The sequence below is a fragment of the Myotis brandtii genome, unplaced genomic scaffold (genome assembly GCF_000412655.1).
Source record: "Myotis brandtii unplaced genomic scaffold, ASM41265v1 scaffold247, whole genome shotgun sequence".
Lineage (NCBI taxonomy): Eukaryota > Metazoa > Chordata > Mammalia > Chiroptera > Vespertilionidae > Myotis > Myotis brandtii.
The window spans coordinates 3,098,453-3,113,496 of NW_005359352.1; the positions used below are offsets into that span (position 1 = coordinate 3,098,453).

The 15,044-nt window shown below is 53.4% G+C and overlaps 1 protein-coding gene and 2 long non-coding RNA genes across 7 annotated transcripts in view; 2 read left to right on the forward strand and 1 right to left on the reverse strand.

Moving 5' to 3' along the window:
* Positions 1-367: 367 nt before the first annotated feature.
* LOC102262586 (vegetative cell wall protein gp1) lies at positions 368-2,397 on the reverse strand. Its single transcript, XM_014540547.1, is given in 3 exon segments — positions 368-496; positions 498-761; positions 2,344-2,397. Coding segments are annotated over 3 exon segments (447 nt in total).
* A 5,356-nt stretch (positions 2,398-7,753) lies between these two features.
* Positions 7,754-11,311, forward strand: LOC106726290. Its single transcript, XR_001362335.1, has 3 exons — positions 7,754-8,496; positions 9,528-10,000; positions 10,426-11,311. It is a non-coding gene; the product is annotated as an uncharacterized LOC106726290 (long non-coding RNA).
* Positions 11,312-12,559: 1,248 nt separating this feature from the next.
* The window catches only part of LOC102252018, a 12,124-nt gene continuing 9,639 nt past the window's right edge, over positions 12,560-15,044 (forward strand). For 2 of the 5 annotated variants that reach the window (XR_001362331.1, XR_001362333.1), the window contains exon 1: positions 12,561-14,010. This is a non-coding gene — a long non-coding RNA (uncharacterized LOC102252018). Of the gene's footprint in view, positions 14,011-15,044 lie in introns of all 5 variants that reach the window. The other 3 variants (XR_001362334.1, XR_001362332.1, XR_313650.2) reach the window with 3 other exon arrangements.

The following is a 15,044-nucleotide window of genomic DNA, read 5'->3' on the forward strand; positions in this document are numbered from 1 at the left end:
AATAAAATAAAACCTAAAAGGAAATATATCTCTGAACTTGAATTTGTTCTAAACTTAGCGTGCAAAAAAAGAGAAAAGCAGGAAATGAGAGATCAATAGATTTAACGATATGATAAGAGGACTTACATGTCAGGGTAACCAGGGAGCACGCGGAACTTTCCAGAGACTCCTGGAGGCCCGGGGCCTGACACCGCCCAGGGCGGGGCCGGAGAGCCACTCGGGGGTCCTCCGGGGAGAGAAGTGAACCCCGTTCCCCGTGAGGGGGCGTCGCTGACTGTGCAGAGGAGGCGGTGGCTAAGGTCCCACCAACTGAACTTCACTGCGGAGATTTCACTGGAAAGTTCAAGGGCGGAAAGAGACTGTGACGTTACGTGGTTCCCCAGGCATGACCAGCGGTGGGAGGCCAGCGTGGGTGGACGTGAGGACGGCGGGGACGTGGGGACGTGAGGACGTGAGGACGCGGGGACGTGAGGACGCGGGGACGTGGCGACGGCGGGGACGTGAGGACGTGGGGACGCAGGGACGTGAGGACGTGGGGACGTGAGGACGCGGGGACGTGAGGATGCGGGAACGTGGCGACGGCGGGGACGTGATGGAGACGTAAGGACGCAGGGACGTGAGGACGTGGGGACGTGAGGACGCGGGGACGTGAGGATGCGGGAACGTGGCGACGGCGGGGACGTGAGGACGTGGGGACGCAGGGACGTGAGGACGTGGGGACGTGAGGACACGGGAACGTGGCGACGGCGGGGACGTGAGGACTGGCGTGATATTTATGGGCGTTTTGCAGGCGGAACTGCAGGTCACGCTGTCAGGTGGGCTATGACTGGGCAGAAGGGACACGGCCATGACCCCCAGGGCTCCGCCTGGGGAAAGGATGCCGGTGCCCGTGGGTCTTGGGGAGAGAAGGGGCTCCTGCCTCTGCACAGGGGAGCCGCGCTCCTTCCGTCTGAACGTCCTGCCTGTCCTGGGGGATCCGCACCTTCCTTCCGGGCTGTTCTACCGGCGACCACCAGCTGGTGCTCAGAGGGAAGCTCCGGACGCCCGGGACCCACAGTCCACCGGCCACCCACACCCCAATCTTGGACTCCAGCCCCAGGCCTGTGAGTGCCGATGGCGGCTGACCCAGCGCCAGGGGGTGTATTCCTGCTGCAGCCGCCCTTGCCGACTGACCCGGGGTCACAGGCCATCCCGCACCCAGACCAGACCTCCGCCCACCCAACGGGGTCACTTGATAACAGGTGCCCTCCCCACATTGTCACATCTAAAACTTGGGAGACTTTAAAAAAAGAAAAATTTTTAAAAGTCAAGGAAAAAAGCAAGATTCCATAAACTCAGCAAGAATTCTATTTTTTTAAAAAAACCTCTCACAAGAAATTGAAAAGATTTAATTTCCAGTATCATCCAAAGATGGCTTCAGTCATTAGAAAACGATTTCCTTTGGAAGCAATTGAGTTTGACATCTAATTTGATTGCCGTCCATTACATGAGGGACCATGTGGCAGCGACAGTTTTAAAAACGCAGCTGCGTTTCATCCGAAGCTTTGTCATCGCAAACACACGGCACTTCGTAAGCTCATGGAGTTTGTGTTTTTTGCAAAATCTGCATTTAATATTTTCAGAGCTTAATTTGTCCTTCAAATCCATCACTGACATACATTCTTCCCTCAGCCACAGTCTTACACGGACGTTGGAGCTAAACTTGGGTGAAACGGATGGCTACCCAGGAAATGTTATCTGTGGGTGCCCTTCCACACCCAAACCCACATGCTGTCACTTTTAGAACCTTCTGGAGTCGCCACGATGAACGAGAGTTCTGTCTGATGACCCACTTTGGAGGAACAACCTGGTTTCCAAACACCAGGTCCCAGATGCAAACAGAGCCCTAGCGAGCGATGTCCCCGAAGACGCGGGACCCCATCCCACAGGTGGCCTGCATGGCTACACGCAGGTGCAGCATCTGGTGCTGGTAGTCCCAGCCGTGTCCTGCTCACTCAGGACTAACCTGAGCGGTGCTCCATGACCTCCTGAAATACACACCAGTCCCGGCTCAGTCTCGTCCGAAAGGGCGCTGCTTAAAGAACTTGCCCCTGGTCCGGCCAGAGCTCCACAGTGTTAATGGCTTGAGTAAAAGAAAAACGCATGTTAGAGCCTTGTTCTTTTGACCAAGTGCCCGAGTGCTGGCAGCTATTGTAATCCCACAACAGATTTGACGTGGAGCCAACACCACTGATTTCGGAACTGAAAGTGATTGAGGCTTCAGGCATCCGTGGGACTAAAAAAGGATTTTCTTCTGTTGGAAGGTCAAGACGTGCCATTGACTAAAACATCCATTTTTATCACCAGCAGCCCTGAGAGCTTCTTACTAACAGAGGACAGGAAGATGTCGGTCTCCATGGCAGCCCAGCTCAGCACCTGTGTAGGGCCTGCTATTGTTTCAGATGTGGGATGTCACTCGGCCAAGAGGAGGGAGAGACAGGGCTCCGTCACCGTGACATGGTGGCTGATCTCACACCCTCAGCTGGGAAGTTGCACATAGAACACACAACACACAAATCCAGTGCAGGCTGCCACTGTCCTCAGCACACGTGTGGCCTGTGCGGATTCAGGCCTGCAGGTCGGCCTAGGAACCAGCTACCAACCCGGGACGACCGGCAGCTCTTCTGTGCTGGTCCCCCACATCCACCGCCCCCAGAAGGCTCTGAGTGGGACTTGGTGCCCTGCTTCCCGCTGTTCTTGGCTATTTCGGGGGATGGTCGCTGGTTTTCTTTGTTCAACGTACATCAGGAAAAGCTAGCTTGGCAACCGTCTTCTCATCCATCGGAGAGCACAGGGCATGGAAAAGGAGCCCTCAGCTTTCAGAGCTGGGTGTGGGTAAATGGAAATAACATTTTATCTTACACAATCTCAGGACTTCCTGGGCTCAAGAGCTGCTCACGTGATATAAAAAAGAAATGTCCAGAGGAGAGTGGGGCTCCCAGAGGATGTGCCCCCCACCTGCCTGACTGAGCAGAGCCAGGTGGGGCAGCTTGTTGTGAGACCCCCCCAGCCCAGCAGGGCAGCAGGTCCAAGCAGGTGTCCTAGGTGAGCACCTGGGAATGTGCACGAATGCCCCTCACTGTCTAGACTAGCGGTCGCCAACCAGTGGTCTGTGGACCACTGGTGGTCCATGAGGTTCGAAAGGACCAGACTGGGGTTCCCAGGGAGGCCGCACAGGGGCTGAGGGGGCAGGAGGGTGAGGGAGGAGGGTGCAGAGCATGGCGACCTCCCTGTGGGGGGACCCCTGCACACCCCCCCGGAGGCACCAACATCAGCGCTGACTCACGCTGACCCGTCCCCCCGGCCAAGAGGAGAAGGGGGAGCTCCTCAAGGTGGAGTGTTTCCTCCAAGAAGCTAAATCAGCCAGAAACTCAGGGACCCTGCATCCACCCCGGGTATCCCTCCTCCTGTGTGGCAGGCGGTGGGCACATGACAGCAAGTGACATAAGTTGTGGGAAACAGACCAGTAACGCTAGAAGAATTCTGATTCTTACTCTCGACCAAGGTGAGGAAATGGAGATGTGCTTATCATTGAATTATAAGCATAAAAAATACAGGTATGTTATAGAGATGGTTATATAACCATGTCACTGCAGAAACAGGAACAGAAGAAATTACACTAAAACAATGCTGGTTGTGCCCAGCTGGCGTGGCTGTAGACCTATGAACCAGGAGGTCATAGTTCAATTCCTGGTCAGGGCACGTGCCCGGGTTATGGGCTCGATCCCCAGTGTGGGGTGTGCAGGAGGCAGCCGATCCATGATTCTCATCATTGAAGTTTCTATATCTTCCTCTCCCGTCCTCTCTGAGATCAATAAAAATATATTTTTAAAAATGATGGTTGTATTGTTCTTTGATCTCAAATAGATGCTTCCTGTCTCTCACTTTGAAAGGCCTTTTATTGTCTGGTGAGCAGGACCGAGCCCAACGCTGGACCTATCCCTGGGCCCTGGTGTCAGAGCCGCCTCCCAGGAAACCGGGTCTGGACCAGGAATGAAAAAAATAGTTCTATTTCTTACTCCCACTCCTTGCTTATCCTGCCTCTCCTGCTCTCTCAAGCCTTCTCTCTTCTTCTATATTCTGATTTAATAAAAGCTTCTTCCGGGGGCTGGTACTTGGGGGATTTTTCCCAAACGCAGCCCAGATTGGTGGAGCTGGTGGTGTGGCCCGAGTTTCTATTAGCAAAGAGGAGAAACCAGTTGTAGGGGAAAACGCACTTCCTGGAGTTGCAATTAAACTGCAATTACCTTTTCGTTCAGAAAGAGCACTTTACAGGCATCCAGCATCCAGGAACTGAAATCGAGGGGGCTCTGGTTCCCTCTGCGGCAACCATCCCGCCCGCCGGGACGGTTTCCCTGGGGAGGAGGGTTTTAGCAGCTGCACCCTGCTCTGTCCTCCCACTGTAGAAGCACAGAGACCTCCCCCACTGAGCCCAGCGTGTCCAGGTGGCTTGTAAGTCTTACACTACTTCCTAAATATCGCTGGTCATCTAATCTTATAAATTCTCCCTTCACTTCTGCACTCAATCTTATTTTACTTTTTTCCCAAGGAGTATGAAAAATAGCACAATAGAAAATTGGACTTCTATAAACAAGAAAATAATACTTTAAAAAACGCTCTCACAATTGTAAGCCATACATTTCGGAAAGGCTCCTCACACGGACTCCAGGAAGAAGTTGTAGCCCTTCACAGGCCGTTGCTGGACAGGCTCCCTCCTGCAGGTCTGGCTGATGGTGGCCCTCAGGATGACGCTCTAGACAAGAGGCAGGCCGGCCGCACTATTTACTGAGGGTCAGCGCTTACCCCTTGAGTGCCGGGGAGTGCAATGGCGCTCCTCTGTCTTTCGCCAAAAGTGCCGGGAGCGCTATCAAAGCTTCGAAATGGCGTCCGGTTCTAAGTCTGCTTTTATTAGTGATGGTGATATTGCTAAATATGTCAATGTAGTAAAGGTTTCCTTTAAGTTTTTGAATATGTAACTTCATTTACTTGAGATTCATCATTTTTTTCCTAAACTGCTGTAAAATCAGCAAAAATGCCTTGGCAATTTTAGCATAGTTCCTAGGATATTGGTTGGCACTCAAAGGGTTACGACCTGCCAATGAGACACCTTGGTAGCAAGATGTAAGGCCTGGATCATCCAGGTCCACGGAGCTGGGCCGAAACCCTGCGGTTCTAGAATTCATTGAAATTTGCTGTCTAACCCACACCTATAAGCCCATTTTATGAAACTACCAAATTATCCTTAATGAAGTCCTTCAGAATCTTGCTGCTTAGACTCAGAAAATGTGAGTTTATTTTAACAATGGTCGGTGACACCTATCTCACGGGCTTCAGCTGCCACAAAATTCAACATTTTCTCCACGAAAGTAGAAGAGTGGGACCAGAGTTGCCATTTTTCAGATTCTTCATTTATATTTTTAGTTCATATTAAAAAGTATATTTAAAAGAAAGCCAGGTGTCTGTAGGTAAGTCCACATTTACATTCCCAGGAGTGTATATGTCTTTTAATGTATGGTAAAAATTGATCACATTTTTAAGGGAAAAGATGATTTTTATGAGAAAATGACAAGCAAGTTAGAGATGATGGGTGAAGTTCACAATTGTAATCTTTATTTCTCCAATAGAGTCATAGATTTCAGGTGTGGTTTTTTATTGTAAAGTACACATAACATAAAACTCACCATTGTAGCCATTTTCAGCGCACAGTTCAGTGGGATCAAGCTCATTTGCATTATGGAGCCATCACCACCGTGCACCCCGCACCCCACACCCCGCACGCCTCATCTCCCCAAACGGAAACTCTGTCCCCATTCGACGCTAACTCCCCCCTCCCCAGCCCTGTGCCTGCCACTTCACCTTCTGTCTTTAAGATGTAGAATAAGTAGCTGAAATAAGTATTTGCACGTTCACCTTTTAAGAGAAAAAGAAACATTCATTCAGAAGTTCTTCACTTGATCCAAGCCCCAAACAAACGTATTTCCATGATAACAATGAAATTGTATCCATCTGACTGTACCACTCTGTGAAGTACATTTCAAAAGTGGCTTTGAAAAGAAAAATAATAATTTTAAAAACCACGTTTTCACTGTATTTTTAGTTGTCTAAACTTAGCCTGCACCCTCTGGCTGATATTCATACGCTTGAAAGCAAGCCAGTGTCTTCAGAGAAAGAATTTTTCTTGGGGAGTTTATGGCGGGGGATGGGGGGGGGGACAGGGGGCGTTGGGAACGGGATGCAGAGGCTGAAGCCCGGAGCGTATCCCAGTTTGGAACGAAAGGGAACGGCGTCGGGAATGGAACCCAGTGGCTCGTGGCTGGAGCCGTGGCCCTGGGCTCCGTGGCTGTCGTTCAGTCCACACTGAGGTGGGCTCGTTGGTGAGTAAACGAAGGAACCACTGGACACATGGACACTGGGAACCTCGTCACTTGTCCTGTGAGTCTCCCAGCTGCCCTTCGGTGGTAGCTGCACGTCAGATGACGGATCGTCACACGAGGTCCCCAGCACGAGGGGGCACAGGTCTGCCCGGAGCTTCCTCCTGCGGCCGCCACAGGGTCAGCATCTCGGGAAGCGGGAGTTTCTCCTCTGTAACCTGCACTTAAAACCCTAACATGTCCCGGATTTCTCCCATCCTCGCGAACGTGTGAGACAAACATGCTTCTTCACACTGAATAAACCAGAGAGAGACAGAGACCAAGGAAAACGGTATCTGAGCTCCAGGATTTTAGGACAAGGAACTGGAGAGAGTCCGTAGATTTATCTAGAAGTAATTTGGCCCAATAAAATGGGATTGGTCTAAGGCCTCTCGCTGAATGAAATCCCAGCCCAAACAACTCCCGTCCAGCTAACCTCATCTCTCAAAACTGTACTTTTGGACAACAGAACCTCCTGAAACTGGAGAGAATCCACAGTAAATGGATCCTCCCATGTGAAAAACACACCGTTTGCTTTGGTAGGGTTTTGTAATTAAGTCACATCTCAAAGTACATTGAGCAGAACAGATGTCTGTGAGCATATATACCAATTAACCTCAGAATCAGCTTGTATCAGCTCGTCTAATACAAACAGGCGCCTCATCTTTCCAACCCATGAGGGGCCCACGCGGGCGGCCGCTGAGACGGGACAGGGACCCGGCAGCAAGCACCTCAGCCTCTTAGAAGAAACACTTTGTTCCCGTTGCTCCAAAGCTCGTACGGAAGCAAACGTCTCGGTCAGCACCCACTCTCCCGAGGAGAACTGGCCGTCTCGCGAGGCCGCTACTCCAGGGCCAGGGCGCGGCCCAGACTGAGGGACACGGGACGAGACACGGGACCCAGCACGACTCCAACTGCGCAGGCCCGGGGTCCAGGCGCCACCCGGACAGCTGGGCCCCCAGGAGCCGCGAGAGCCGGCACGTCTCTGGGACGAAGGGAAGCCCTGCTTCAGGCGGCCACCTCGCACTCGGCGTTTCCCGTGAGCGCCGTGCTCCTGCCTCCTCGATGACCCGACGCTTCCTCCACGAACACGTCCCTGCTTCTGTGAGTGTCACTGTCCCTCCCCCCGAAGCACCTCCTCCTCCTGCCTCACCCCTCACCGGGTTTCCTCCTGAATGTCCCTGGCGTGACCCCTGTCCGCACACCCGCCCTCCACGCTGCCACCACCTCTGGCAGGCCCTTCGTGCATGGCCACAGCTCCCACCGTCTGCACAGCTCAGCAAAATGACCTTTAGACACAGACTTGACGGCCGTACCTCAGCCTCACCCCACACAGCGCCCCCGCCCGCCCCCCCGACCCCTGGGTTCTCTCCACGCGGCCGGAACCCCAAGGGTGGTGACCTGGACGGGCTGTTCTGCTCTGGGCATGCCGGTCCTTAAATTCTAGAACCTTTTCTTTGTTTTATTCCTTCGTTGTTGTGTGAGTTTGTTTGCACTATTTACTATTATTTTGGCTTAAAACAGCGCAAATTCATTTTCCTGCAGTTTACGCATTTTTTTCACGTGACATCTTTGTTGCTTTTTCTCTGTTTTCTAACTTGAATTCTGTTCGTCAAGCGTGGTCGCTTCTGAGAGGAGCCTGTCTGGTAAGGCTGAGCCGGAGCCCAGGTGTGGATGGCGACCAGGTGTGGACCATGATCCTGCAAGGGGCCGGGGCTGTGCGGGGCGGGCAGGTAGAGAGGGAAGTGAGGAGTGAGATCCAGGGCAGGGGAGAGGCTGGGCCGGGCTTGGAGCTCTCGGACCTCCCTTGGAGGGCCAGCCTGGGGTTTACACGACTTCCTCATCCTCTCAGGCGTCTGACATGCCGGGCAGAGGACAGGACTGGAGAAAGCCTTGCTGCCGAGCTGTGTCCTCTCTGTCAATGAGTAACCTCACGTCCTATTTGTGGCCTGTCTCATGGCTAATTAAGATGGGAATCTCATCGATCAGGGCTCAGAATGATGTTTGCTACGATGTCTCATGCATCGATGGAGCTAATAAATGTCAGGTAGCCGTTCCTATCACAACCAGGTCGGAGGCTGGGCTCCTCCGTGGGTGGGAGTGCTCAGGCCCCGTACCCGCTCACTGTGTGGCCTGTGGGCCAGGCAACTGCTTCCTCAGGTCAGGGGTCAGATCCAGTGGGTCTGGGGCACAGTCACCCCCGAGCCATGGGCACTTCAAGGTTAAAAAAATAGCCGGGCCGGCGTGGCTCAGTGGTTGAGCGTTGACCTATGACCCGGGAGGTCACGGTTTGATTCTGTTCGGGGCACACGCCCAGGTTTTGGCTTGATCCCCAGTGTGGGGTGTGCAGGAGGCAGCCTATCCATGATTCTCTCTCATCACTGATGCTTCTATCTCCCTCTCCCTCTCCCTTCCTCTCTCAAATCAATAAAAACATATTTTAAAAAATATAGCTCCACAATATGAAAAGAAACTGCAAAATCAAAGTTAAGGACAAATCTGTGATTAATGGTGTTCCCATGGTAACCACGTGTGTGCTGCTGCAGATCAGGGGGAGCTGAGCGCTGGGCTCAGGAGGGGTCCCAGGGCCGACCCTCCACGGCGGGCAAGGCCACCTGCAGCGTCTTCTCTCATTCCCACCGGCTCAGAGGCCAGTGAGCCTCCACGTCAGGGTCTCAGGTGCCGTTGCCAACGTCCTCCCAGCTCCGAGGTGAAGGTCTGCCCTGACATCTCCCATCTGATGTCCGTGAACACATCTCTGTCCGCTTGGTCTGATCCCAGATGTTCTCGTCGATTCAGGCCTGAAAGGGAGCCGTTTCCAAACCTGGACGGGAGGCAGAGGCTGCCTGACGTGTAGGAAGGACATGTTAGCAGCTCAGTCACCATGGAAGTTTATTTCTTCGCTCCCTTAAGGGTGGAAACGTGAAATCATAAGATAGCGTACTAATGTAGGCAAATTGGGAATTGATTTGCCAAATCCCCTCACAACTAAGAAATTTGGAGATTGTAAGATGTTGGCTTCTGAGATCAATACCTGCCCCTTTAATACGCATCTGTATTCACTTTCACCGACATTAGGTGCTGTTTTCTGCAAAGTGTCCAACGAAGGCATCGTTTTAGAGGCTGGACGTGCTTCCCAGCAGGGCAGGGTTGCCGCCCGGAGAAGGAAGCGCACGTTCCGGTTCTTAACTCTGGAAGCTCCTGCCCGCGGCTCCCGCAGGACAAAATCCGGCAGCCCGGACCACATCTCCCGGCCCGGCGGCTGCGGTAGCCAGTCTACTCGCTTTACATGCCTGTCTGTGAACGAGAATCAGCAGGCTCCGATGTCTGAATACGGAGGTTATAAATGTTACCACCCCAGAAGTTTAAGAGCAAAAAACCTTCATCCTGTCACGTATCTCCACCTGGACAAGTCTCAGTGACGTCTGGTCTTTGCTTGTCTGAGTTTGGGCGTTCGTGGCCGCAGCACAGGGCTCAGGAATTCCACGGCGCGACCTACAACTGGCCCCTGGTGGAGTGAAGGTTGTCGCCGCTCCCACTCCCATCATCAGGTCAGTTTTCCCTTTAGTGCATCCAATAGTTGGTGGGAGGGCCGTCTAGCACTGGTTCCTTCCAAAGGGCCATTTTCTAAAGCTCGCTGTTTTCCTATATATATAGTGGGAAAAATATAGGAGGCAAGTACGGGGGGGAAGCAGAAATGTCTGACATCAATTACACTACGACTTCATGTCTGGTGTGATGTTAAAAACGTGTTTTAGATTGCTCACATTTGTCAGAAAGGCCTCCTTTTTATCGCGGTAAATGTAACATACAGTTTACAGTGTAACCGCGGGGCGCACAGCTCACTGGCGTGAAGTGCATCGTGTTGGGCAGACACGGCCGCGGCCGCCCCAGAGCTCACGCAGCCCCTCACACGACGTGCTGTCCGTGTAAACCCTGACCGCTTCCTTCCCGCCGGCTTCTGTTCTACCTGCAGTTCCGTTCCCCGTTCTGTCTCCGTGGGTTCGACGACCTTGTACCAGTGGAACCACCGTGTGTGTCCTTTTGTGTCCCGACTGGGAGCCCCCATGTGGCCGCAGGTGTCAGGACGTCCTCCCGCAGAAAGCGGAGAATGCCCAGCACCCCTTCGCTCACAGGTGTTCCTCCCGCCTCACTCACCTGGACTCGCCTCCTGCCCCTGTCGGGCTCTTTCCTGAGGCTGGGAGCTCCCCAGGCCGGACGCTTCCTCTCACCTGGGGACCCCGGGCCCTGAGCGGAGCCGTGTGAGCAGGACTCTCAGGAGCCGCTGGTGACCCCGGCCTCACAGGTGCGCCGCCTGCAGCCCCTCTAGCCCTGGTGTGGAAGTCCATGTCCTCAGCAGTCGGCTGCTGCTGTTCACACTTTGCATCAGATGGAAAAGAGAATGTGGGCTCGTTTCAGAGGAGGGAGACGTGAGGGGGTCCAGGAGACGCGTCTCTCACACGCCCGGACAGGAAGTGGCTCGGTGAGGAGGGGGCCCACCTGGGGGGACAGTGTCGCCGAGCATGTCCAGGGCTGGGTGCTCCTGAGACTCACCCCACCCAATGTTCATGATTCTAATTATATGGTTCTTAAAACTTCTTGGGAATATTGTCGTCTGACTATGATGTTGGCAATGCCCCCAGCGAACAGAGTCGTGAGCGAGCCTCCCCCTCCGTGGGACCATGTGGGCTCAGAGCCTTTCAAGTGCAGCGTTTGGACTTTGGAGCAAGTGCAGCGTTATTCTTGGAACAACGGAAGCTCTATTAGATGGGCCTGAGCACGTGTAGGCAGGGATATTTGTGCACGGAAAACCGAATGCTCTTCGGGCTTATTGAGGCTTTGTAGTCATATCAAGGCCCCGACGTCAGAGAGCTGTTTGGGGAAATGAAAGACTGTGATCAAAGGCAGAGAGCCCATCGCCGCGTCACACGCACTGATCGGCGTCTTGGACTGGATGATTCTTTTTTCTTTAATCCTCCCCCGAGAATGTGTTTTTATTGATTTTTGTTTTAGAGAGATTTTTTTTTTTAGGGGGAGAGAGAGAGACACCGAGAGAAACGTCAATGAGAGAGAAACACTGATCGGTTGCCTCCCGTACACACCCAACTGGGGATCAAACCCGAAACCTAGGTTTCTATGTCACACGCGTGGACGTGCCTGTGGTTGTGTGATGGGCATTGCCAGTGTCCCGGCTGCACCGTTGGGACGAGCCTGTTGCAGAGGCTCCCTTGTTGCCGGTCCAGGCCCACGCTCAGCATTCACACTCTGTGACCGTCACGTCACTCGACACAAGACCCTCAATGAACCATGAGTCTGTCTTTAAAGACCTCATTGTCTCTGGAGTCTGCCTGGTTCTTTATTTGGTTCTTACATAAAACAGCACTAAAGCTCCCAAGGCTCAGACCCATCGAGCTGCTCCCACTTCCTGCTTCCGGAAGCCACGCCGTGCACACCCAGCACCCTGAGGGCGCACCAGGCCCAGCACACCCCTGCCTGCTGTCTCGGTCTGGCTCCCAGTTCCGGGGGGATGGCCTCAGGGCTTCCTGCAAAAGGGAAATCAGCAGGCGGATCTCTTGCCTGATCATGTCTGATAACACCCGTGTTCCACCCTCAGTGTTGACGGACGGCTTGCATGGAGCCGGTGCTCCACGGTGGACGTCGTGGCTCCTCGGAACACGGGCTGCCGTGAGCAGGAGCTGAGCCGCGTGCATGTGCGAAGTGCTGGCTTACGGGGCCAGCTGAGAGCCCCAGATTGTGTCTCCAAAGCAATTATATTTCTAAACATGTTCAAAGTTATTTTTAACCATTTATAGTCCTTCCTGGTTTTCACTGCTCAGAGACTATTTAAACCTTTTCTTTCTTTATTAGATTCAGAAATGCAGATAAGGACACTTGCTGCAAATTGTGAATGAAAGGGAACGGGCATTCACCAAAAGACTGCCCTCCAGCTCTGCTAGACACGCTCACCTGGTTTCCATGTAGGTGCAGGTGAGGGGTTGCCTGTGCCTGAGACAACGTGGACCCACAGCATCAGGTGAGACAGGTGGTGGGTGGGGCTGGCACCTGCCTGAAAGAGAAAGGGCCACCGGCACGGGAGAGGAGCCTGTGGGCCACACACGGGGGGGGGGGGGGCACTAGAATGTCCCTGGTGCTAACGATCAAAACCCACAGAAATGTCTGCCCGGAGGCTGCTCTGGTAGAGAATGAAACATTGCAGGAAAGAACTGGGCCCGTTACAAACACTGTTGGTCATGAACCCACAAATACTCTAAATGCCATGAGTTGGTGTAGATTTCGCACAGACACGCCACCATCCATAGGCATCACTGATGAGAGGAATTCACCCTCCAGCTCACAGTCAGCATTCAGCGGAACCAGGACATGGACCCTGACTCACCCCGCCCGGTGGAGGGCACTAAGCTATGACCATATGTGATCAGTACTTGCAGGCTTGCCCATACCTTACTGACTAAGGTAAGGAACAGAAAGTTTTCACACACAAATAATAAATGTCATTAACACTTCGTGCATAAATGAGAAGAGAAATTTCCATTGAGTAACATTTTGGAGCCCCCGAATCATTTTTTATCATAAAATTCAGGGTTCCTAAGAAACAACCCAACGGCTGGTGGCTAAACTATATTTGTCCTCATGCCTCAGAGTCTCAGAGCACAATGTTTTATTTATGGGAACGCTATATAAAACTTGGAAAATTGAACAAAAACAAACAGATATGGTTTGCTTTTCCAGTCATGAGAGTTCAAAACTCACCCATCCATGTGCTCACGGAACCTTCGAAAACAAGACCAGGGCCATCGCGGGAGGCAGGTGACCCAGGCCATCACATGCCCCTTCTGAGTCATCACATTGTTTTCCTGTGCCTGAGCTCAGGTTCCGAGGGAGGTGTCCCGAGGGGGTGGGAATAAGGGTTCTGGCTCCTAGGCCCCGAGTCTCTAAACCATGAAACTTGGAACATCTGGAAACGCTGAGCTGTGCTGAAGACCGACGTGGAGAGGTCGAGGAGGCCGGTGCAAAGTCTCTGCCAACCGGTTTGGCTCTCGGAAGAGCTATCTCCCCATCGATCTACTCGTGGGAGCCGCTGGACAGACCTTGGGCTCCAGGACTTGGGCCAGAGCGAGCATTTCCTCCAGGGACTGTGCTCAGGCTTCTAGGAGACCTGGAAAGCGGGACCTGCTCACGAGGCCAAAGGGGTCGAGGCTTCCTCCAGCCGCACAAGCAGTTATTCCCGTGAGGGTCCTGGCCCTGAGCGACGGGCCACCTGCGAATCCCTTGGCGAGGATGGAACCAGGGCCAGCCAGCCACACGTTACACAGGGAAACAAACCTGAGCGTCAAGCACAGTGTCTCCCGTGTGAGCATCCTCCTCTTCCTCCTCCGCCTTTAGGATTTAGGGAGTCATGGCTGACCTAGCAGACACATGTGGCTGTGGGAAAGGCAAGAACACTTTATCCTCCACACGGACCTCCCCACGCTTCTGAAATAAGTTGGCTTTTTCCTACGAGAACTGCATTCCCAGTTCAAGACCAGCAACAGCACACGACGTAAGTACAAACACGCCTCGTTTTATTGTCCTTGGCTTTGCTGCGCTTCACAGATGTTGTGTTTTTTGCAAACTGTAGGCAAGGCCCTCAACCAGCAGAAGGATTAGGGCCTGATTTACTGCGAGGCCTGCCTCACTGCGGTGTCCGGAGCCAAGCCCGCCCTCCTCACCTCCATGTCCAGCTGGGCAAGAGCTGAGCCATGAGGAAGCGCTCTGGACGCCAGGCTCGGTCCATCCTCCCCCAAAAACATTCCACGAAGCCCGGCTTCAAAGTGATTAGATGAGAGGTTCAGGTTTCCTTATAGCTCTAACGTTTTCTTTCCCGGATCCCGTAGCGGGGCCTCACTGGGGCTTGAGGCAGCCTCGGGGGCCGGGGGCCTGGCCGGGGCCCACAGCCGCAGGCAGATCGATCCCTGTTTCTATCCAAACGACTCAGGGCAGCGTCCCAACCGAAACAGCCGGAGACGCCGCATGGCCACTGGGCGGTCAGCGCAGAAATCGCCTCACACGTTCTTCCCAGGAAACATGGAGGGCCGTCTGCTGAAAGGAATCTGAGAATTCCGACCGAAATTCATCAGAATCGACTTCTGAAGCTCCCTCGCTAGGAGCTGGGAAAAGCCCCCCTCCCCCCAGGTTGGGAAGAAACGTCAGAGGCCCCACGAGGTCCCCACGCAGAGCCCTGGGGGGCCCCAGTCTGCGGAGTGTGGGGTGACAGCGTGTGGGCTCAGGGAACACATGTCACAGCGACAGTCACGTCTTCCCGGGGCCATAATCCCCCAATAGGCCCGCGAAGCACTGCCCTCCAAGGAGACCCTGTCACAGCGGCTTCCTCCTTCCTGTCCGCTTCCTGGGATCCTCAGCCACAGAGGCTGCACGCCGCTCCCTCCCTCTCGATCCCCTGGGTCAGTGGTCGGCAAACTCATTAGTCAATAGAGCCAAATACCAACAGTACAACGATTGAAATTTCTTTTGAGAGCCAAATTTTTTAAACTTAAACTATATAGGTAGGTACATTGTTATTAACTTAATTAGGGT